At 37.4% G+C, this 26,663-nt stretch overlaps 1 protein-coding gene across 2 annotated transcripts in view; it reads right to left on the reverse strand.

The window, feature by feature from the left end:
• Positions 1-290: 290 nt before the first annotated feature.
• Positions 291-26,663, reverse strand: part of ccdc85a (coiled-coil domain containing 85A) — a 29,955-nt gene continuing 3,582 nt past the window's right edge. The window contains exons 3-4 of one of the 2 annotated variants that reach the window (XM_034302135.2): positions 7,200-7,257; positions 291-7,059 (exon numbers count right to left, since the gene is read on the reverse strand). In XM_034302135.2, the coding sequence (XP_034158026.2) occupies positions 7,044-7,059; positions 7,200-7,257 (74 nt within the window). In that variant the 3' untranslated portion in view covers positions 291-7,043. The remainder of the gene's footprint in view (positions 7,060-7,199; positions 7,258-26,663) is intronic. The other variant, XR_004577668.2, reaches the window with a different exon arrangement.

A 26,663-nucleotide genomic window follows, 5' to 3' on the forward strand; every position in this document is an offset into this window, starting at 1 on the left:
CCTGCTGAAGACGAGTTTCCATTAAAGGTGTGTGAATATTCATGGCTAATTTCCCTTTGTGGTTTTGTAACATTACAAAACTTAACATCACAATGAAAAGAATCCAACCTTCCGAGTAAAGCTACACTGATGTGTAAATTGAGCTTATGGGATCAAATAACTTTCCCATCATCATCTTTTTTCAGTACACACCCTGTTTTTTAAGTGTAATATGCTAAATTAAGATATATGCAGATTAATAATGCCTATTAATCAAGAAAAAACAATAATCTGCAAAATAAATTAGCCCTAACGAGACAGATTAACATGGAAGAGAGATCTAACGGAAATCTTTGTTCTTTTGGAAGCTGGAGAGGTTAAGACATCTGCAGAATATGCAGAGTGATGGGTGTGAGTTAAAAGCAGAAGTGAAAGTCTGCATGTGTCACCATGGAGACGAGTGTCCAAGGAACAGTGACAGTGTACCCTCCAGTGTAACCCTCCCACTTGCTAGTGCACACACACACACACACACACATATATATATATACACACATTACTACCTATCCGAGGGGGATGGGCACTTTAACATTAGGCCTGAAATACCCAGTGGCATCTGGTCATCAAATCGTATAATGACCAGGAGGAGACGTGGAATGGAAGAGATGAAGCGGATACATTATTGATGAAACAGTGTAATGCACTAGAAAACCATGAGCTGTATTTTCCCCACATGACCACTCAGTATTTTGAGCAGTGCAATGCTACCTCGCTAGAGGCTGCATTGCCTCTGGCTCTCATTAACTCCCAGAATGCTCTCTGATAAAGGTCTGGAAAAGGCATAAGTAGCAGAAAGATGACTCAGCCCAGAGTAAGGATTATGTGCTGTGTAATAACACAACATACTGTCTGGGAGAAAGAGATGTAATGCCACCCAACATTCTGTCATGTCATGAAATATCTTGATGCAGCCTTAATTACTTTCTTCATAAAATCACGGAAGAATTTTCACTGACTCTGATCCCTGAACATTAAAAAAACTGCTTATAAGACTTTCCAGTCTCTGAGATGGTAAAGCCATCTGTACTCTTACATTAATCAGTCATCATATTAGTACTGAGAAGACTTGAATAATAAATCCAAACTTATTAATCCTCACATTGATGCAAGCAATTTCCATCTGTACTCTTACATTAATCAGTCATCATATTAGTAGTGAGAAGACTTAAATAATAAATCCAAACTTATTAATCCTCACATTGATGCAAGCAGTTTCCAAGAATTTTCGTACCATTATATTTTATTTTCTTTACTCTATTTATTTGGGTTTTTAGACTGATAGATTACTTAGTTTTCCTCTGATTTGCAGATTGAAATAATCAAATTCAGCTAATTTCAGTTTGAATACAAGTACTGATGTGTATGAATCACTGGCTAGTGACATGAAGTAGTGACATGAAATAATATGCAGCAATTGATTAGATCAGCCAAAGAAGCTCTGTGATAAATGAGAAACATGTCTGGATTTAGATTAAGGCTTAGCTTCTTTTCAGAGCTGCAGAAGCTTGGATTGATCTTGGAGGAACACTTTGTAAACCCCAGGACCCAGTGGTGGTTCCAGACGTACACTCCTCACTCTTGTAACTACATTCATTCATCTTCAGTAATCTTTATCCTGGTCAGGGTCATGGTGGATCCGTAGCCTATTGTGGGAACACTAGGCATGAGACAGGAATACACCCCAGATGGGACACCAGTCTATTGCAGGACACCATGCACACATACAGTCCCACACTCATTCACACCTAGGGTACGTTAGAGTAGCCAGTCCACCTACTGCCATGTTTTTGCGAGGTGGTAGGAAACCAGAGAATCCCAAAGGAAACCCACACAAACACAGGGAGAACATGTGAAACTCCACACAGGCAGCAACCAGAGCTCAGAACTGGGGACCCTGTAGCTCTGAGGCAGGAACGTTTCCCACTGCACCACTGTGCTGCCTCTTACAACTACAGACTTTTCCTAATATTTTCCCAATAGTTGAACAGAAGATACAAAATCATATGCCTTAATATGGATAATACAACAATAAAACAGGAGTGTGTGGGGTTAAATAATTGTTTACAAAACTGCACAGTTGGCAAGCAGCGTACTTAAACTAAACCATCTTTGTTTTTTTAATCACTCAACCCAGTCAGGAAGGAAGAAATAAAACATGATGGGGTGTGCTGTGATTTATCTTGTAGCCGGCACTATTGTCTGAGCTGTGCTGTTATAGAAAATTAATCAACACCTCCTGACCAATCAGAATCAAGAATTCAACTGCTCTGCAGTATGATAGATTATAATCTACCTAGTCAGAAACCCGCTACCTAGTTAGGGAGTGGATATTCTTACACAGACAGGCTCATATCTTTTACCATATTCTGATGAGATTTGAGGATATTTTTGTGCATGAAGTTAGACATCAGAATAAATGAATGCCTCCTTAAAGTTATTTTGTAATCATTCACTTGTTCTCATAAAAAATAGCTACAGTATAATATATTTATAACAAGTGACTTATTCCATGGCCAGTCTTTCTTGCAGTACTGGCTCACACCCCAGCAGAATGCAAACACAGTATGCCATATTCCTCCAGCTCAGCATTTCCTATTTATTTGTCTTTGTACAACTCTGCATTTTTTGATACTTTTCCCAGCTCACACTCACTCAGGCTCTCAGGTTCTCCCACAATCTGGGCTGTAAATACCAGGTTATATCCACATCCAGTATGAAACATTATCCCAGTGATTGGTACAGATCTTGAGGTTCAATGTGTAGTGTGTGTGTGTGTGTGTGTGTGAGAGAGAGAGAGAGAGAGAGAGAGAGAGATTTATAGGCCTCTAGGTTTCCCTTGGTCTGATGGTTGTGTTGATGGATTGGATGTTTTGGGCAGGCTGACACACAGGCCAGCTCACAGCAAGACTTCATTGTGTGCTGCATTGCAGTGGAAAAGAGAAATTCAGACATTAGGAGACTGCATGTGTGCCTAAATGTTCACATACCTAGTTTTGTGTGTGTGTGTGTGTGGTCCTGGTTCCTCTAAGATCATGCATCTTAATCAGTGTGCACATGCTGCTGCTCTTTGCCCAGGACCTTCTGGCTGATATACTTACCTACTTACAGAACAGAACACACATTTTTAGCAAATTTATAGCCCACATGCGCACACACACACACACATACACACATACACACACACTCACACATGCTCTCTATTCCGTTTGAATAAACACCTGATCCATGCCCTACAAGCATCTCAGACCATGACTGACTCTACTAATACATTCACCCAGTTGAAGGTGGTGTTTATAAGAAATGTACTACAACCTTCCTCCTCTGAGCTGCTACACTCTGAATTAATACATAATACAGATCCATTCTTAGAGGCAATTGGCCAAAATGTGATCAATATATTTTCTCTCTTAATATCATACATAACAGGGTCAATGCTACAGTGGGAAATTGATTGCTACCTTGTGGAGTCGATACCTACTGGGATACTTCCTGTTCCGGACAAAATGTAGATTTGATCAGACACTTTGCGCAGACCAGTAAGCAGTACACATGATCTGATCTGATCTAATCTAATCTAATCTAATCTAATCTAATCTAATCTAATCCATCCATTCCTGTTGGTGTCCCACCTCTGGAAATAATAAATCATTCATTCTAATAGTATAGAGTTGTTTGAGAAAACAAGTTTTCTTTAGGCTTCTCCAATGTACAGCTTATCACGGATACAAATAATAAACAACCCCTGCAGTGATACAAAAGGAGTAGTGAATAAGTGATAAAAACAATGCTTTAGTGGCTATGTTAATAAATTTACATGCTCCACATCCTGAATAGTTGCATGCTACAGAATGATAGTTCTTATCTGACAGATCATTTATTTCGCTCCTGACAATGTTGTCTTTGGCATTTTTGTTCGGCCTACAGGAAATTATTGCATGTGTCTTTTAAAACAACAGTTTGACAGTTTGAAGTTTATTGTATTAGTTGGATGATATGTCAGCATAGGAATACTCTTACCAACAAAACTGTTCCTTTAATAAGGGTAACACACATATCATTCCATTATCTATAACCTCTTTAAGAAATCTATTTATAAAAAAATATGTGCACACGCCCTGAATTTTCTGGAGAACATTGTTTTCACTGCTAACGAGTTCAAGTCCTGGTAGCTGTCAGTAAGGAATTAAATATTTGCTTTGGATGTGAAGAGTTTTTCTGCAAATACAGTTAGAATGAGAGGTTTATAATGGATGATGATATTTAACTTATTTAACTGTTGTGTCCAAAAAATTTTAGGCTTAAGCCAGGATTTTTAATTACCTATGAATATGCCAGGATTTTATTACATTTTTATAAAGAGAAAATAAACAGTTGGAACTCTTCAAGTGTTCATGTAGCAATGCCAAAAATCTTGAAACAGTGTACATGTCTAGTAAACTGTTTTAAAACTTTTTGTCAGTCTAACTAAAAAAATCATGAGAAGGCCCGCATTTCAGGGCCCATATTAAACCTCTTATCTTATCTGATACGCATAAAAATATTTAAAAACTTTCAGTTATCTTCATTAGCAATTGTATATCAACTTTTGATGCGTACAGAATGGTTTGGATTTGGAAAATTTCTTAAATTTTAAATTTGGGTTTAATAGGTTTATATTAATTGTTTGAAAAAACTATGATTTTGCTTTATTTATCAACTATCGAGTCATTGTATCTCCTGTAAAAGATTCAGTAAATCCTATACTGATATTAACAAAAACAAGATCAGATAGTTTTGATGAACATATCATAAGAAAGGACAATAAACAGCCATTACATCACTTACTTTCGCTCTTAGCATTTTAAATTGTTGCAGAAATATAGTTGGAAATTTTAAACAGAAAGGACTCACTTATAACTTAGAATTTTAGAACTCTGCAGAATTAATGTTATGCTTTAAACATCTTATGGTTTGGATATCAACGGGCTTATTCACCTAACCCAGTTCCAGTCCACCACAGTTTGTTGAATTCCCTGCTAAAATATTTAAGAATTTTTATTAACTAATTTCTAAAATCTATTGCCTTATTTATTTAGTCCTTAGAGATCATTGGAAAATATGGTACTTTATATTTTCTTCCTCCATCAATACTATTTATGTGAACTCACCACAAACCCATTGTAAAATCTCCATTAGGCTACTCCATTGGCTTACCACATGAAACTGATAAAATGATAATAAGGACAATCCCCACACAACAAATAATGTCTATAATGTCTATAATCTTTAGTAACTACTTTATCCTGATTTGGTTGGGCATGAAGCCGGAACACACACTGGATGGAAATCCAATCCATTGCAGGGCACTACACACACACATTCACACCTAGGGGCAATTTAGCAGTGCCAATCCGCCTACCGGCATGTTTTCCAAAGGTGGGAGGAAACCGGAGACCCTGGAAGAAACCCACAGAGAGAACATGTGGAACTCCACACAGACAGTAACCCGAGCTCACGATCAAAGTGAGATCCTGGAGCGGGGGGCGGCAGCGCTACCTACGGCACTGCATAATATAATAATAAATAACAAATGAGAGTCACCCAAGTAAAAGTGATTTACATAAAGAAGACACTTTTTATTATATACATACAGATCTCTCAGTATAATAACCATATATATTTATATAATACCAGTACGTCAAAAATAATAATCATCATATTTAAAAAACTAAGCAGATAAACTACTCTTTACTTTTTAAAAACATAAAAGTTTTATATATTAATATTGGTTCTTTCTCATATAATTTCTCAACAAAAATAAAAAAGATCACAGGTCAAAGAGGTTACAAAGTAGCTTGTACTGTATGTAATACTGATTTATACTGGAGGATCAATGGTTGGCACACAGGACTTGTGATCTAGGCCTAATAAATAAAGGGCTACCAAAAATCACTTACGCAAGTATACAACTGTGTGCTGTCCAGTTCTCCCACATGAAGCATTATTCCCATATAAAATATAATGTGCATATGTTTTGTGTGTGTTTATATGTGTGTTTATGTGTGTGCATTTGTTCTATTGTCTATCAGAGCAGAAGTTCACAGAAACAACTGGGCAGAAGCAAGGCATGATGGTACTTAGTATGGGAAGAGTGGGAGACTGTTTTTTTTTTAATTTCTTTCTTTTGTTCTTTTTTGCTTTTTGTTTTCTTTTTTTTTTTTTTTTTTTTGAGAATGTTTGCCATGTCAAATATTTACCCCTCTAGAATGGTCCACTTATGTTGACTGAGAGGGGAGGGAGCATTTTAAGGTTGGCTTTGTGCTTCCAGAAATTAATCGTATTTATTCCGCACTTCATCTAACACACGGTTCATCAGCAGTCACTGGTTGATGACAGATAAGAGCAATGTTTTGTTTGTACCATCTCCACGTTTAATAATGTGATTTATATTGTTATAATAATGAACTTATGGTTGCCACAAAGCTCTTAACAGAAGCAAGGCAGTGATCGCTATGATAATACTTTTTTTTAATTTCCTGTGATACACAGCAAGTCCAATTAAATTTACTAGTGGATCCAAATAGAAATACTTCTTTATTGGTCATATGAAGTTGTGTATGGCATCTGTAAACAGGAAGGGTGTTAGCCTCTGAATCCCATTTCACACGTTTATGCTCATTGTTAACTGCTTTCATTTCAAGGAGGTAGGTCTACTTTGTTGGCAACGTAGGGAGCATCTTTCATCTCCCATTACAGAATTCTTGTTAGGGGGTTCTAGCCTTCTCCCTCCTATGAAACCCCTTTTCAATTTTTTTTTCTTTTTTTTTTTTTTTTTTTACTTTTGTTGTTGTTGTGCAGAGCTCTAACAGGGGAACAGGACACCTGAAACCAGCATGGGGTGGAAAAGACACAAGACACTGGCTGCTGCACAACAGTGTGCACTCTCTCTCCCAGTGCAAAAGACAGCAGAGATCTGGGCTCCTACAAAGCCAGGAACCCAGCACTGGATCCAGTCAAGGCAACGGTCAGGAGGCATCAAAGCTGCAGAGAGAAATCAGTGCACTGTTTAACATGACAGGAATCCTTCTCAGTGTGTGTGTGTGTGTGTGTGTGTGTGTGCGTGTGTGTGTGCAGAAATGAGAAGAGGAACATCATTTATCAGATTTATGACTGAGTCTTACCTGTCCCAAAGCTTGACACTTCTACAGGAGGTGGTGCAGCAGCCAGCAGATAGCAGAGCTGTGTATGAAAAAATAAGTCAGCAGTACAATACTGAAAAAGCAACAGTACATAGCAGTAGTAGTAGTAGTAGTAGTAGTAGTAGTAGTGGCGGTGGCAGTAGCAAAATTGTGCATAAAACAATTAGCCATGATAGCCATAAACATTCTTTATTAACATAAAATTAACACGAGGGTTATTTCAATTTACATATCATTTTATATATTCACTAAGAAGGTAAATAGATTACTGATTAAGTGTATATACACTCAGGGCCAGCTGGTATAAATGGGCTAGCAGGGTTAAGCCCACCCTCTCTTTGAAGGAAATGCATAAAAAAAATCAGGCTTCATTTTTGGCATCTATGTCATATTATTGGCTCTTAATAAATTGCTTAACATGGACTATTTTTTACTTTTGTAGAAGCAAGAACAATAGTAACAAGTAGAACCTGACAGGGATGCCTGTACCACCACAAAGTGTAGCCCTTTTTGTTACCAGAAATACAATACAGGCCAGAAATACACTTAAAATATACTTCCAACAGGGAGAAAGCTATTGAAGAAAATGTATTTCAGACATTTGACCTTGACCCTGCTGTGACCTTGACCCTGTTTGCCTCGATTCCAAAATCTAATCAGTTCACCTACTCATTACAATGATAACTCCATATAAATCCTGCAAACATAAAAGCAGAAGCACAGTGTGTTTGCTATTCATGCTTGCTATTCATTAAAAAAAAAGACTCAACAAGACTCGGCATTATTATACACTTGCACACTCAAGTAGCAATCGTTAACTGCTGTGCCTATCTTTCAAAGAGTGTTCTTATGTATATGTGTAACAGTTGTATGTTTGTAACGTATTATACCCCACACTGCAAGACTCAGTCATAAAGGCCTCATAATAATAATGCCGAAGTTACTGATAGGTAGTAGAATTTTTAGCACTCCAGTGACCAGCTATTACTGCCTACACTACAACAGTTATATCTTTTCGCATTTGCTGAGGATTACTTGGCAGGTGAGGACTGTGCACTGCAGTGTTTTACACAGAATGCATGCAGGGAAAATCGGCAAACATGGCAGCATGTACTGTCTGACTACTTTCTCTCCTTCTTTCTCTCTTTCTCTCCCATCCCAACTTTATCCCTGCAGAGCTGTAAAGCTACAGTCAGGTCCAAATGTCTGAGACCACTAGTGAAAATGTTTCTAATATAATACAACAATTTTCATTACAAATTACATTATTGACAACTTGAGTAAAAAGTAGAATCTTTGAAATATTTACATGAATTTCAGAGGTTCTCAGTATTTGGTATATCCCCTTTTTGCTTTAATGACAGTGTGTACTCGAGCTGGCATGGACTCCACAAGTTTGTGCAAAACCTTATGATCCATTTTAGGTCAAATCCATCAGAGTGTCGTCTGAATACATGTTTCAATAGAAGAGATTAGGCAGGAGGAAAATCTGACCTTTTATACAAAGTAGTTAAGCAGTTGTGGTCAATATCATAAATTTGCCTACATTTAAATAGGGACCTAGAAATAGTGCATAATCTTCAAAAATAAATATTTAAAATATTAAACATTTAACTTCTTTGTTTTAAATATATCTAAATTCTTAAGCCTTCTGTTGATTTCCAATTTTAAATAAATAAATAAAAATCCCAGATTTTCAATGTGGTCTCAGACCTTTGGACCCCACTATATATGTATCTCACATTCTTCACACATATACTACTTGGTATACACACATACACACACACACACACTCACGCAATCTTCCAGTGTGACCTGGAGTATATGGTGATGAAAAGTACCTCCTGTTTACTTCAAGTGACACTTCTGCACACTGATGATGTCAAGATTATGTCTCTCTCTCTCTTTCCCCACACATACTGTTCAACCTACGATACATATTCAAAATATGTTCTTCCTAATCATAACTTAAGAGCCTAAGAGCCACTTCTGAGAAAAAAAAAACAAGAAGCTGCTTTTTTAATTTTTTTTTACAGATACAGTTATTCTGCATAAGAGTTATTAATGATTCATGAGCATCTCAAGAACCTGCTTTCGTAAAGAAAGCGCCTCTTTTTGAACAAGGGCAGCCACCCACACATCACACACTGCCAGTAATGTCACAGTCCTCTTCCTCATCCAGACTTATTAGAATTATATAGAGTACTGTACTTTTAGTATTGATGCAGTCAAAGCCTGCACCCACAAATGGCAATGAGTTAGCATAAAACGACTTTTTTCTTTGCGCAGTCATACATTTTCTTTGTGCGTCCACAGGGCCATGGTGAAAATGGCCTTTCATATTCCCGCTGGTCCTTTCACTGTGTCTATGTCTGATGTAAAGCCAGGCTGGGAGACAATATGTGCAGTATCTGTCTTTATTAAGGCTTATATAGCAGGGTTTCTCAAGTTCCACTGCCCTGCAGCTTCAAGGTTTCTTAACTCCCACCACACCTGATTCAGGTCATCAACTAAGTATTATTAAGTCCTTCATAAATTAGGACAGGTGTGTTGGGAGCAGGGATATCTTGAAACTGTGCAGGGTAGTAGGTCCCCTGAATGTGATATGAGAAACCTTGTTCTGCAGTTTCTAATTACACAAGAAAACAATTCTGCAATGATATGTCTCTGAAAAATGCATGGGTTAGAGGCTCAAACTATGAACAATCACAGTTTCTGTGAGCCCATGCGCATGTTCGTCTCATTTTTATTGTTTTACGTGTTTTTACATGGTAATTTAAATCTAACAGAACTTAAAATCCCATGCAATATGAATAAATTAAATATTACAGTATGTTCTGTTGTTCTATTTTGAAGAGGCCTCTTCAACATACAATGCAGATTACCGTTCTTTACCAAATGACTGGCATTTGACCCAGGACTTTTCAAACTACTGGGGCAGTGACCCAGCACTTCAGGCAGTAACAGACAGGTCTGACTCGGTTTATAAACCAATCAAAACCTCCAGTTCAGCTGGGGGTGGGACATTTCTCCTCAAAGGGAACTCCTATGAGAAGTAAAGGGTTAACCAGTCTTTGGTGCTCACTGGCACTTAATAATCATGTGATGAATCAGTATTGCTAACATTTAAATGCATTTAAGTGACATATGCACATATCCTGTATTCTGAATCGATTACAGGAAATTCCATTGCTGGAAAAAGGTTTAGCGAAACAGACAGTTACTACAGTGACAAACATCCTACTGCAGAACATGAACATGTCTTCAATTTTTAAAACATATTTTAGAATTAGTGCTATCTAACTTTGTGAACGAATTTTTTGCTGTTATTAGCTGCCTGAGGAGTAAAATGCAAAGTGAAGCATGTGGGGTGGAAACAAACTACTCTGACATTCATTAAAAGGTGTGTTGTGCCCTGTTATTGTATGATAATCTGACCCTGGCTTCATATAGAGCTAAAAACAATATACATATTTAGTCTGTATGTTTTTGTAGACAAATGACAGATGTACCTCTTCTCTCAGACAAAACAATGATGACAGACCAGCATCCCAAGATCTGAGTTCCCAGGAAACAGACAGGTATGTATGTAGCATCAGTTTAAGCACCAGCTAGCAATGGTTTTCAATCTGTTTACATTTTCTCTTCACCTACTCATTTACTTTTGTTTGTATCCACCTGTGATGTTTTCTAATGAACTTAGTTGGGTCTATTTTCCAATATATAAAGAAATAAGTAACCACAAATAAATAACCCTGACCAAGATAAAGCATTTACCGAAGACGAATGAATAAAAGAATGAATGAATAAAGCCCAGTTTACACCAGACGCAATAAATCTGTCCAGTACGTTCCCATGTTAATAAGAATGACCTTTCTATGTCTATGTCTTTCTACCTTAAACTCCCAGGACCTGTTGAAAAAGTTTAAACTTAGACTCCTCACTCCTATAACTTCATACCTTTCCTGTGAGTTCCACTGTAGTTATTGAAAAATTTACAGCAGTTGCTGACTAATACGTTTTAATGTGAATAACTGAATAATAATTGGGACTTTAAGGGGTTAATGAAATACTTCACCATTACTCCTCCACATCAGCAGAGGTCGTTGTACCTAAAGTTCTAATGCAACCTCTGCTGAACCCTCCCAATTCACTTACTGTCTCCCAATTCACTCACTCATTGCGAAGTCTTGCCAAACATTGTGGTATCCTACTGACCATTTATGCTGTATACAAACCTTTGCCTGTTCTATTATTTTACTCTTCTGGGCAGTCCTTTGGCCGGATTGTACTGTTACTACTTGCTCTGACTACTGACATTACATTGGTTTGTGATTTCAGCATGTATGCTCAAACTCTGTATTAAAGCACTCACTCTCTATCTGAGTCTGATCTGTTACACAAGGTGTTAGTCTTTAATTCTATCAGAGATGTAGAATCTGATGGTACGTGATGCTCTATCCCTTATAATCAGAATGAGCTTCAGTTTAAACAATGCAATCATACAAATAATTTTCTGTATATTAAAATTACAAAATAAAAATACAAAATATAAAAATGACAAAGAAGTATTTTTTTAAGTAAGTATTTTCAATTTATCAGAAATATTGCCCATCCCTGCTTAAGAACATCACTTTAAAGTGATAATCCAGCAGCAAAATGTGAGAGATAACAGAGGTCGAGTTATGTGGAGAAAAATAATGGTGTTTAGGCTTGGGCCTGCCTGCAGTAGGTGCTACATGTGTTGTTAGCTCTAATGAAACACCCCTGCTCTCACACTGTGTGTGCCTTATTCCCAACTTATTCCGAAGTTTCTCAGAAAACTGCACACCCACCCACACGCACACCGGGGTACTGACATATGTAGCAGCATGTTCTGTCAGATTTCGCGGAGTAGAGCAATAGATTATTCATTAGCATGTAAGATTGAGATAGAGTAAGCCTGTTTTGCCAGATGGAAACTGAACACTAGTAGTCTTTAATCAACTTTGTGTGTGTGTTTGTGTGTGTGTGTGTGTGTGTGTGTGTGTGTGTGTCTATGAGCTGAGTGTATTACATTGTTAGAGTCCAAATCTTCACTTTTTTATTCCGCCTTGCTGTCTACCATCTCTATAATGAGAAGACTCCTTCTTTTCCTCTGTTGTATCTGCTACTATGATCTGTCCTGTTCTCTCCAGGTGCTCCAGACTCCTCCTGTTCTCATCAGAGACAGTACAGGGCTTCCCTGCTGACCTTCACAAGGACATCCACTGGGTCACTCAATAAACAAACACATAAGCTCTTCTAGCTGTGTGGAACTCTATCTTGGGCCTTCCCACAGGGTGAGGTGACTGAAAAAGCATGAATATTCTTGTGGGAGAGTAAGTAACCAAGCAGAAACACAAAACATTGTTATTTATTCCCATGGATTCCTGTGGGGTAGATCTTTCTTCCTTCAAGAAAGCCATGCTATCAGCTAACACCCACCCATTATTTCAGCAGATGTTAGTTAGCAAGGCTTAGTAAACATCTGGCACTTGGAACTGATAAATTGCCCAACTGGCTTCAATTCTATTAAAATTTAGGAAGACATCATGGTAATGATATACTACTGCTAGCTAATGTTAGATAAATACTACAAGTGCCATTTTTATCTAGTAATCGAATAGGCAATGCATGCATGCTTTCAAGTCAGAATAACAGAAAGTTTCCTGTCCTACCCAACATGAAATGAACACAGTTTAAGGCGTAGAGGCAAGCCAGAGAAAAGGAAAAAATGTGTAGAATGCATGCATGCATAAAGCCTGTTTAGCTTAGACCAATTCTCTGGCCAGTTTTGTAGCTTAGTTTTATAGCTTGTTGTCTTTAAACAGATTTCCTTTTTTTTTTACTGGAGCAAAGAAAAAAAGAAAAGCAGATCCACTTTCAATGAAAACACAATATATCTAGTACATCAAAGAGCAAACACACATACAGACTGATAATCAGAAGCATATCGCACATATCATTATACAACACAGTAAGGTCTGCTCAGAAGAGTTCACAGGGCTTTTTGGGGGCAAAGAACAAAGAAAAGATGGACACATCTGTTATCTCACACATGCTTTTGCACGCCTCCTGCTGACATTGAAAGCTTTTATGAGAAATAATTACATAAAACCACCCTGCAGTATAGCTCCAAACATGATACATTTCTTAAATTTTTCTTGTTTTGTTGTTTTTCTCGTTAACAAGCACTCCAGCAGCAACAGTCAAGCCTGCAACAACAGGTTAAATGTGTGCATGCATATTAATGTATTAAATATCTTCAGCAAAATAACAGGGGGCATTTGGCTTCAAAGTAAAAATGCTAATGGGGAGGAGAAGCAGCTGTTGGCCTACTTTACAGGCCAACACTAGAAGAAATGCCTGACTGCTCTCTGTAGAGTACTTAGCACCCTGCCTATGGAGGAGAAAACTGAAAAGCTTAAGCTCTCCCCATAACCTGTCTGTACCAACATCCTCCCTGGCTCCTCTGGCTATCCCATGAAGCCTCACTTAATGAGTTTCCTTCCACGACTTTCTCCAAGCAATAAAAGTGAAAGAATATCTATTTATTTCTCTTTAATATTGCAGCATCATAGGTTTTTTTTATTTTTGGATTTCTGTTTGAGGCATTTCAGTGGAACTCACAGTACACAAATAAGTCACTGCAATTAAGGGATTTAAAATGCCAAATCCAAAATAGGACAATCAAACTGAGAGTATTTTCTGTAAACTCTAATGATTTGTAGTTCATGGTTGAGTGCTCAGAGACGTAGACTTTCTCATAAAGAGCTTTAACTGTCAAAACGGAGTAGTGTGAGGGATGGGAGATGTTTTGCTGTGGAGAGAGTGTTATTACTCTCAGCTAGTCCTAAAAACAGGATCAAGAAACACACACATACACCGTTAGAGGGAGGACTGACCCAGCTTCCAGTACCAGCACCTACAGTCTTTTTTTACAGTCCATCACAGCTACTCCATCTGAAGAAACCCATGGTTTTTTTCTGAAATAGTCAACCCCATTTCAAAGATGAGATTTCATAACAAAAAGAATGTCATTAAAAAGTAAATAATAATTCTTTACCTCAGTCAGTGCAAAGCATACATTCCTAAAGCAAACACATGAGCAGCCCTGAACCACATAAGCAATGGGATGTACAATAAAAGTCATTTGCTGTTACTGCTCAAATGACATGGCTACTCTAACTGAAGTGGATGCCACTTTACAACAGATGCTGAGGGCTTTTGTGAAGGGAAAATTGACTCTTGAGGACTCTCAGCTGATCTAACCTGCTGAGAAAAGCTGGGTTACAAATGTGTTCATCAATATGGAATGGTACTACACTCTGCAGATAATTGTGAAGTGTAAGTGCGAAGTGTGTGTGTGTGTGTGTGTGTAGTCATAGTAAGTAGCAGTACTGTGTGATATGGTGTTGGGGAAGAGGTGCACACAAGTTACAGAGAAAGAAAATGGGAAATAGAGGACATATAAGTTCATGTTACACAACATGCTCTTACAGCAGACACTAAAACCAAGCGTTTCTGCTTTTTCAGCTAAAGAAACGATCAGACCAAACCTGAAAAAAAGTCACCTAGCAGAAAGCTAATGGTAGCCAACTGAAAACAAAAAGTCAAGACTGTGGTCTCTTTGGCCAGTTAAAGTAATGGCGCTGTTATTTAATAAGTAGCGGTCACACTGGACTTTGGGTTGCTCATTGAAAATCTGGGGTTTTTTTCCATTTAAAATTGGAGATAAACAGAAGGTTTTAAAACACTGACATATTAAAAACAAAGAAAGTAAATGTTCAATATCTTGAATATTTAATATGCAAGATATTGCACTACTTCTAGGTCCCTTTTTAAATGTAAGCAAATTTGTGATATTGACCATGTTAACTGCTTTGTATAAAAGATCAGATTTTCCTCATGCCTAATCTCTTCTATTGAGGCATGCGTTCAGATGAGACACTGATGGATCTGATCTAAAATGGATCATAAGGTTTTGCATAAACTTGTGTAGTCCATGCCAGCTCCACTCAAGTTAAAGCAAAAAGGAGACATCCCAAATCCTACGAAACTCTGAAATTCATGTAAATATTTAAAAGATTCTACTTTTCACTTAAGTTGTTGTCAATAATATAATTTCTAATGAAAACTGCTGTATTAAATTAGAAACAAATGCAAAATAGAAGCATTTTCACTAGTGGTCACTGATTTTTGGACCCCACTGTATACCCGGAAAAAACAACAATGTTACCGCTACATTCACCAAATCACAGTGAATGTGAGACAAAAATACAAGGAATATGTGCTCTACCCTGATCTGGGTAGAAAGCTGTTATTTACTTCAGCCCCGGTTTGGTAAAATGACGTTCAAGTGAGTTCCAAATATCCGTTAATTTCAACCCCCACAGAGAAAACCCAGTAGAGTTAAAAGCCAGTAGAGTTTGTGCAGATCTATTTGTGAAATAAACTATTTTTATAGTGTACTGATGTTCAGATGTACAAATCTCTAAAAAATAAGCAGGGTTGGAAAAGTAGCTAGTAGTAGCTTCCAGTAGCTAGCATAACTGGCTAGGCAGCAAGTCAAATTCTAGTTGGTCAACATGAGTTGGTAAATATTAGTTATGTTAGGATAATATTAGTTAGGATATTATACTTCTAATTATTTCATTGGAAAACTATATAGCATTAGTCATGCATATGACCAGCAAACCTACAGAGATTGAATGATGTTTTCAGGCAAAATTGTGTAGTTGCTTGTAACAGCTCTAGAAATACAAGCACGTAGAAATATAAGTAATACAAGTTCTCAAGTTTTACATTTTTAATACTCAAGCACATTTAAAAGTAGCAACTTTTTTACTTTCACTTGAATACAGCTTTGGCTAGTACCTCCACTTTTAACTAAGTAAGATTTTGACTCATTATTCATACTTTCACTTGAGTACAATTTTTCACTCAAATATAATTTTTCTTTTTCTTCAAATTAGCTGATAAAAGGTAAATGTCTTTCACTACCGGTCTAGACAGTGTTTTGTTGTGTGCAGTATAATATGGACGTGGGCCAGACTAGAGAGCAGATATGCATTTATGCTAATTTGATAATTATATGAAGCTTAAGCTTGAAGACTCAGCTGGTTGCTTAAATACCCACATTTCAGCAGACTGCAGTAAATCATCAGTTTAATCAATACGTGTGTTATCAGTAATGCTGTTAGGATGGAGCTGTTCCATCTGCTTACAAGGATTTTTGTGTTAACTGTTGGCACCACTACTTATAACTTATTAATATCTTCCTACCTTTACTATGTACACACAGCCCTAACAACCCTATAAAAAACACGACGCATTGCAGATGCAGCCACACGGAATGAAAGAAACTCCAAGCACTGGGACAGTAAAGGATATAATATAGACTTTCACAGTCGGTCGATCTCAGTGCTTCTTAGAGAGATTTTTGTGCTCCTGTAACCACCTTAAATACACTGTAATTGTTGCATATTTCTGATGATGACCATAAAGTGAAAGGGGATCATTTGGGAGACTACTGTATTTGAAATTCAGTCTCCATATGATAAAGTCAAAGTCAAGCACACAGATGATGATATAGGATAAACTGTGTGGTAGATAAACTGTTTATGCTGATGGGAATTCATAAAGAAATGCAAATAGCCTCCTGTGTACTTCGTCCTGCCACAGTGACAACTGCTCTATCTTGTGCTTGTTCCCTCTGTCCAATGCAGCTCTCATCTGCATACAAATTTCATTTATTTTAATTGCTTTGGCAATAACCTGGCTCTGCTCCTCAATTTCCTTCAGCCAAATGCTTCCTTCCTCAGCAGAGAGTGTGGTGGATGGAGGTGCTGACTCGTCCATCCAGCTGAGCTATGCACTGTGCCTCAGGACCTCTGGGCCTCTGGGCAGATTTTGCAAAGGTTCCTATAAACCACACCTGAGTTTAATAAGAATGGCTGTTGTTTGTTGTGCATCCATGGATGTGGTCTGTTTGTAAGATATTAAAGAATATCAGTTTCAGAAACAAATAAAGGACTCACAATGTGTTGTGTGCATACATACATATATATATATATATATATATAGCTGCTGCATGACTGGCTGCATTAATGTACGGTGAGTGTGTGTGTGTGTGTGTATATATATATATATATATATATATATATATATATATATATATATATATATATATATATGTACAGTACATACACACACACACACACACACACACACAGAAGTGTGAGTCCTATACTGCGGGTTTGTAGAGAGTTGTGTGTGGGTGAGTTTGAGCTGAAACAGAGCATTTGAAAAACCTTCAGCTTGCACATATATTGCAGATATACAGTGTATGCATTATGCTTTTATGCACCACTAAGCTTTGCTGCTGCAAAATGCTTATTAAAATATGTCCAATATACAGCAGTATATATCAGTCTTACTTTACTTAACCTTACTTTATTTACCTTACTTTAATTAACATGAATATTAGTCTTAACATCTTATCTCTTATGTCCAAGGTATCCTGGACTTCTTTTTCTGCACATCGTTCTCCATTCACTGCAGACACCTTAGTGAATGTGAGATAGCAGTGAAGTCCTTTATTGTATTATAGATGCACCAGTTACATTTTAATGGCTTTAGAATGAAGCTCAAGTGACAAATGCCAATCATTAGTCTTTCATTTCTTTCCTTGTACACGTATAGCATATGGTGCAGTCACAACTTTTAGCTGTACATGTCTGTGGTCCATTTCTAGGGGCTGTGTAATGTTCAGTTCCTCCTTCAGTGTGTACATGTACAGTACATGTATCATTCATTGCACACATACTGAGCCCAAAACAGCACAGAGCTGAGACATGAGTAGCCTTCTGTCTTTTCTGCCTATGTCCAGAAATGTGTGCCTCACTACCATAGGCAAAACAAGAGCAAAAATACGGCACTTTTTTGTGGCAAAAACAGCACCAGTCTCTGTCCTTTTCTGCATTACTCCAAATCTCTCCGTGACTCTTTTGTCAAAGGATAGCCACAATATATTCACCTAAACACAAAAATCTGCAATTACACAAAAAGAGGAGTGTGCATGCCTAAAAGCGCTGCATAACTGTTTCCACCTGCTAATGTTAGTCTTAGCCTCAGACCCCTGGCACCCAGAACATATGACTTTTGCACTCTTGTCTGGCCATAACTTTCAGAATGTTCAGAAGGCTGCAATCTGATTGGCTGTCCACACTTCCATGTACATGAACTTCTACGAGGAAAAGAAATTATGAACACCATTACAGTGAGCATTTTCAAGTAAGATATTTAAGAAACTGTCTGTGGTTGGTCATGTCATTCCACAAGGCCTATTTCTGTGAACGCAGGCGATTCTTGGCTGCATTTAATGATTAAATGTACTAGAGGTCTCAATATGTTGATAATAACTCTTTAGCCATAACTATTTAGCTTTAGTAGCTAGCAAGGTTCACAAACAAGCTTGCTAATGTACATGTAAGCTAATAAGATTTTGACTTTATATAGTAACAAGGAACAAATTTTTGTCTTATTAAGTCTAGACAAGGTATACACTATATGGTTAAAGGTATGTGGACACGTGACCATCACACCCATATGTGGTTCTTCCCCAAACTGTTGCCACAAAATTGGAAGCACACAATTGTCTTGAATGTCTTTGTATGCTGTAGCATTACAACTTCCCTTCACTGGAACCAAGGGGCCAGACCTGTTCCAACATGACAATGCCCCTGTGCACAAAGTGAGGTCCATAAAGACAAGGTCTGCCAACGTTGGAGTGGAACGCCTTTGGGATGAATTGGAATGCTGACTGAACCCCAGGCCTCCTCACTCGACATCAGTGCACAACCTCACTTAAGCTCTTGTAGATGAATGAGCACAAATTCCCATGGCCACGTTCCAAAATCTAGCCTTCCCAGAAAAGGGGAAGTAATTATAACTGCAAAGGGGGACTAAATCTGGAATGGAATGTTCAACAAGCATATATGGGTGTGATGGTCAGGTGTCCACAAACATTTGGCCATATAGTGTATCATTAGGCATTACAGACTAGCCACATTTACCATATCTCAGCAACATCCCTTCAAGGCAGGAAACAGAATGCCATTGGGTACAGCTACAACTGCACATAGTAATGCATACAGTGCACATGGCACAGCAGAAAACACTAATGTATGATTGTTAACTCATCAGTGTGCTAGCCATCATATGTATAGCTGGTTTAAATTGACAAGGACATGACCCAGTGTGAATATACTGCCGAGCTACACTCCTGAGCTGCCGGTGATCCAGACCTCCCCCCCTTCACTCTGGACCTGTCCACCGGCAATGCTTCATACTGCCACGAAAACGCTTCAGCTGTTTTCCATGGACTACACCAACACACATTGTGCTCACACACACGCACACTACAGTGTAAACCCATATGAGGATGGGTTCTCTGTTGAGTCTGGTTCCTCTCAAGGTTTCTTCCTATCACCATCTCAGGGAGTTTTTCCTTGCCACCGTCGCCCTGCTTGCTCATCAGAGACGGCACACACACACACTTCACTTTACTTTTGTTTGTGTAAAGCTGCTTTGAGACAATGACCTTTGTAAAAAGCGCTATACAAATAAAAATGAATTGAATTGAATACAGTATTCTCTATTTATGTCTCCCATGCAGACTGCATTACTCCAGACTTGCACTGGACGATCCCCACATGCTTGCTATCCTTGTCAGACATGATAGCTTTCTTTGCACAAGCTGCTTCGCTCATTTCATCTGTCCACCCATGCATATACTGTACACTTTAAGCATGTGTTGCTTTTTTAAGTAATTACTTGGCTTTCTAGGTTCTGTCTTGCTGGTTTTCTGACCTGAGCGAGGCAATGTACAATATATCCGAGGTGTCTCATTGCTAGTGATTTTCAGTGGGTGAATGAGTTTTTGCAGCAGTAAAAGAGCTGAATACGCTGGAAGTCTGGCCTTTTTTTTTTCACATTGATGCAGTACCATCTCCCACACACAGATAATGTAAGCTACCTCATAAACTGCCTTGTGTATAGAATTTTTTTTTAATGTAGGAGAGACAAATAATAGTGTACATATTTAATGCCAGGTCATGTAGAATAACTGGCCTTAATAGATGAAAACATTAAAGAATGCGTGTTAAAAAAGTTTAAAATTGTGAGCAGAGTTTGATTCAGCCACATGAGACATTTTTGTACTTTTATGCCAACATGGTATATTATTTAATGTAGCCCCTAGCGTAAGAGGATGTAAGAACAGATTAAGTAAGAGACCAGCAGCTGGTTTTACCATGGTCCTTCTTGTAGTGTTGCTACACTGACTGATCACAATCCATGCCCACACCCAGCAGGTACTCAGGGGTTATGGGTAAAGATCTGACCAACAACTCCTCTCTCCCTTACTCATCCTGTGATCCTCTCAATACGAACTCTTATATCTCCCATAAAAGCTCCATGGTCTTGGCTATGGCCACACTCTGGCTGTATGTTAAACACAGGCCTTCCACTGACACACTGGGATATCTTCCAGGGAAAGTGCAAGACGTATTCTATAAGCAGTAATCAAAACAGATGATGTGGATTATTTAAATAGACCATTAAGAGACAAGGAAAAGACTAAGAGTTGACCAATATTAGCAGTTAAACAAAGTAACATACCATAAGCACAATAATACAGGCCTGTGTCAATAGTAGACACTGACTACACTACACTACATGATTATGTGATATTCATAGATTGGATGCATTTATGCAAATAATTTAGCATACTTAATTCTCAATTTTATAAGGGAAGGATGCTTTTTGTCATCATATGAAAATATGGTGTAAATATCGCCTGGATATTATCTGCCATATTTGTGAAACTGAGTAAATTAAAACCTGGCCCAAACGGTAACATACGAAAGGAATCAACATAACATATTCATAACATATAGCATAAACACTTTATAAGGTATTCATGAATGTTTCATTAGGGATTTCAGTGTTGTTTTACTCAACACTGATATGTATTTCTAATTCATTTACTAATTCAAGTCTTAATTTATGAACAGACAAAAAGTGACCTGGCTCTGTGTCTTTATCTAACCATTGCCTTTACATTGACTGAAATGTGTTGTGTAGATCTCTTATATGAAATGTAAAACATATAAACATCTCCTTCCACTCGTGCTTTTTCAGTATCTACAACACCATTATATTACCATATATAGTGAGGATGTAGGGCTTTTGCCTAATTGTATATTGGAAGGGCCCTCAATAGAAAATATAATTATATTCCTGCATAAAATGTTGATGGCAAATTTTTTATCCATTTAGTCAAATCTTAAATACGAACTTTTATATCTCCCATAAAAGCTCCATGGTTTCGGCTATGGCCACACTCTGGCTGTATGTTAAACACAGTATCTACAGGGGAGGAGACTTGTCAAGTATTAGTTCTCTTCATTAAAGCCAAATGATTCACTTCTCATATAATAAAGTGACATTAAATACCACATTCATTGGAAATTAATTCAAAATATACAGATTTGATACAATACCAGTGAAGAAACATACAGTTCTAACAGTGTGAATATTAATTGTACAACATTCACACTTCATTAAATCCTGATGATTGTTATTAGCATCTTTCAGTGATATTTACTGTTCATAGAGTAAAGTGACATGCAGAACTACATTCATATTGTAGGGCTGTCAAATCCCTTAATTACATTTACATTTAAATTACTTAAAAGATTTATTATTCATATGCATTTGAATGTTAATTAGCCTATAATTTCACTCACACTGCTACAAACTGAACAAACATTCGAAGTAATTCTACACATTTGCATGGGCTAAAGGTGAAAATCACAAGGAGGCAATAAGAAAACTGTTTTAATACATACATATATATATATATATATATATATATATATATATATATATATATATATATATATATATATATATATATATATATATATAATTTTAATAATGTTTACTTATAGTAACATTTGTATCTATGATATTTGACTAAATGGATAAAAAATTTGCCATCAACATTTTATGCAGGAATATAATTATATTTTCTATTGAGGGCCCTTCCAATATACAATTAGGCAAAAGCCCTACATCCTCACTATATATGGTAATATAATGGTGTTGTAGAGCCTACATAGTGCACTATATTCCCAAAAATATAGCATTTGAGATTCATCCATAAAAAATGTTCGATTCCAATTAGTGCTTGCTGGAAATTGTTAGATAATGTACTTACATGAAATATCACATTTAGGACCCATTTGTTTGTTTGTTTGTTTTGTATTCAAATAGAACATATTTTCTTTGTTAGTTTTAAATTTAATTAGAAAATAGTACAAAATTTTGCAAATAAAGCATCTCATTAATGACATGCATATGTTCAGACCCACTGGCAATGGTTATTTGGGAAATTTTTTTGTAGAATTATAATTTTTAGTCATTTCACAATATGGTATTTAAACACATCTGCAAATAAATGTTTCTTTATATGTCACTCTGATAACAGCATATTTACTGTCCATATAGTAATCACTCGCTTTAATGAATACAACCATGCACAAGTAAGGTGATGGGACTCAAGGCATCTTGAAGGCATGAGGGTGTTAGATAGACAGCCTTTATATAAAGTGTTATGTCATAAAAATTAAACCCATAGTATTCAAGATAACTGTTTCTTATGATGAGGCAAGTAAGGCCTTGATTCAAATGCTTTCTCCTGAGCTAATGAATAATCAATGACCACTGAAGCACGTATCCATTCTTTATGAGTTTCTTTTATAAGGCTCATTCTCCACACCGCATGCAGACCTTTTTTTATGCACTACACCCAGCATACACGCTGCAAACCTGGAAGCAGGTAACAGCGCACAACACCATAAATCGTTTTGAATTTTAATTAAATGATGAACAAAAGGAAAAATCTTAAAATCTAACTCTGAAAATACATTCAATATCAGTCAGTGGTCTGGGCCACAAGAGCTTGCTAAATTTAATTTAGCAGAAGAGAACAATTCTTTTGGTAACTGATCCATAACTGTTATACAATGCAACCAGCAAGGCCTCCTTCTCGCAAATGGATTTCACCGTCTGAATTAAAGGGACTGACAACAACAGAGACCAGTCTGATCTGATGAGAAGTGAAAGGAAGTAATTTAATTAAATTCTGGTTAAACTTTAAAGCAAAAACGCAGGAACAAATCCTACTTCACATTTCCTAGTGAAATGTACAGTCATGTCAGCAAACTGCAAACAGGGCTTATTACATGTCACATTAGCAATGCAAATGCTGCATATCTACAGCGTGACTTATTATTTACACCAGGCACTGTCAGGCCATTTGATTGATAGACAGTTTAAGATTTGCCAGAAGAAGACCCTAAGGAACACATACCGAGGCCCATTTGAAGCCAGTTCTGGTTTATACAGTTATATTTAGCTGGAGTGTGGTCAAGGTCACAGTAGTGTCCTCTGTGAGCGAGAAAGATGCGGCTGAGTCTCTGGCTCTCCCAGGGGCTCAGAGAACAGTGTAAGGGAGATTGAGTGGAGAGATGATCTAGGCAGACCTAGCCCTGACTCTGACCAAGAGCTTACAGTGATTAAACACTAAAATAATGACAAAATGATGTGCTGGCAAATACCTTTGCATAGATGGCAAATATGGCAAATGTGATTTCAAAATCACCTGCATAACCAATATCAGTATGTAACTAAAATTCTAACACAATCATAAACACTAGGCCTGACATTCCCAGAAAGCTGCAACAGCACTGAGTCTAGAGTAAGGCCTACAACTGGGATCATGATAAATTCTGAATTAAATAATAAGTCATGATTGCCTGCTTTGGCTTCATTCTTCTGCTGCATAATGCGTATTATATGAACTAGTGCTGAAATAAAGATGTGCGAAGTAATGTGCGATGGTCAGGTGTCCATAAACCTTAGGCCATATAGTGTATATTGAATATTATACAACAGTTAGTTCGGGTCCACTAATTTGATTGGTTGAGCGGCATTCCAAAAGTGCCTATATTTCCTATAACCGCACTGGAACGTTTTACTGTATGTATCAATCCGTTTGTCTGTGATCGCCACATAAAATTCCACTTCCTAGTTCAAAACGGTTGCTATAGTAGTGTTATACTGACATCATCAGCGGGCATGGCAAATAATACTTTTTCAGAAATATAATTTTTGGCTTAAAATATAAAAGCTAGTTAGTTGAAGATAAAAAGAAAGAAGGAAAGAATGCCAAATTCACCAAAAGCACTTTTAAAGGGAATGTACAAATCAATGTGAGATAGCTAGCGAGCTAGCCGGCATGCTATAAAGTGAGCATGGCACCTTCAGGGTCTAATTCTGCTAGCGGAGCAAAAATAAACAGAATATTTGGTCATATTGTGTCCAATATGTCACTATTAATTTCTTGTTTATACAGCTATTGTATAAAAGCAACATCACACTCGCAATAGTGCAGTTGAACTGAATATCACTACGGCTGTGATTACCTACAGCACTCGCCCTGCAGCAAACCACAGCACTGCTGATATTCAGTATAACAACACTCTTGCTTGTGCGTAATTACTTAATTGTATTAATTGCAGCAAAATGTTGGTGGTGCAAAACAAAAGCCCAGCTGAAAAATTTACATGCTCAATACAGCAGGAAGAAAAGAAATTTCTCCAATTCTTTTTGTTTTAATAATCCATCTGGACTAGCCATGGACCCATGGTAATTTACTGTTCACTCTTGTCTCAACCTCCATTAGAGCAAACATAGGTACAAAATTGCTATTGTAGATTACTATGCTATCTTTGGAGGAGCCAGCTCAGAAACTGTTTATGCGTGACTGACTGGCCTCACTGGGGAGCGTCTTGTGGAAATGCACGTCTAAGAAAGCTCAAGATTAAAGAAGTGAGAGAGTGTTGGGTGGGGATAGTGGCTGGGACTTAAGAAAGTCACTCAGTGCCTGGGGAACAGTTTAATAGAATCTGTAAATTTAAAATTTAGAAGGGGAAAATGGAAGGATGAAACTCCAAATAACACAGAAAGAAAACTAACGCTAATACAAATACGTTTTAAAGGTAAAAGTTTTTCTTCAGTTTGGCCTGAAACAGAGTCATTGTAGTGTGGACAGGGAAACTGGAGTTATACTGTATTCAGATAGTCAGATATTCTGTCTTTGGTCTTACGATAGCTACAGATACAACATAAAGGCCGTATCCCTACATTCAAACATAGTACTTTGTATTCACTACTGTACGACTGACCTCTGCATACTTAGTGCCCTTAGTGACCATAGAAAGAGTCATTTTTCACTTAGCCCCATTTTGTTAGCAACACATCAAAGCACAAGGTTTACATAAACTTCCTTTCTAAGGTACCACACATCTGCACATGCTCGGATTAGACATTTTCCTATCATCCCTGAGTTGCAGTTAGGGCAGGAAAGGTTTTTACAACAGTGTATTCAGTGTATTCCTACTAGTCTGGACAAGGCATTAGAAGTCTCAGTTTCTTTGTTCAACATGTCAGATTTTAACATTTATATTCAGATCCCACTGGACACAGTCAAAACAAACTTCCACCATAGTGAGAACCCTTTTGTTAGACATATCTGTCACTGCAGAGCATCTGGGAATGCCTTCCAGCTAAATGCAATCAGGTGTTAATTAACTGCTGTTATTTGTCTCTGAAATGCAAGGTAAGGTAAACAACACTGCTTCAGGAAGTGTCCCATGGCCTTGGCTAGCTCCACAAATCAGCACTTTCCCTGCTCAGAAAATCATTAGCAGCCTCCTGCTGGAGAGAATGCCTGTCACACACCAACAGAAGCAGCTGATATTTTTTCTTTGCACACATTCATTATCCCATTTACTAAGAGACAAAGGTAAATCAAGATAAAGGCAGAGGCTCTAGATCATTCAATGGCACCAGACAGGAAGCTGCTTTATACCTTAATATGATTTTGTCAGCAATGTGTAGTCACATTACCATGCATATGGTATAAAGTGGTATGAATTACATTTCAGTCATGTAGAACTGCTAACTGTTCCGATGATGTTTCAAATTATTTATTGCATTTTTTGCATTCCACTAGTATCAAGTTTTGTCGATATTATTCAGCCCTATGTGTTCTTAAGTATGAGAGCGTAAGGAAACATTTGTTCTTTATTTGCTTATGACTTTTTTCTGCAACAGCTTCTGGACTAATCAAAAACATGGATAAACATAGCATTGGACACCTAAAGTAGCCTGCAGCAGGGGTTGGCCATAATAATAATGATGAATGAAAATGAGTGGACTCTGCTTTTGTTTTACCCCTTTAGTATGTATCTGTTTTTGAGATTCACATATTAATGGATATAGGTTTGTGTA

The sequence above is a fragment of the Pangasianodon hypophthalmus genome, chromosome 3, assembly GCF_027358585.1.
Source record: "Pangasianodon hypophthalmus isolate fPanHyp1 chromosome 3, fPanHyp1.pri, whole genome shotgun sequence".
In the NCBI taxonomy this organism is placed as follows: domain Eukaryota; kingdom Metazoa; phylum Chordata; class Actinopteri; order Siluriformes; family Pangasiidae; genus Pangasianodon; species Pangasianodon hypophthalmus.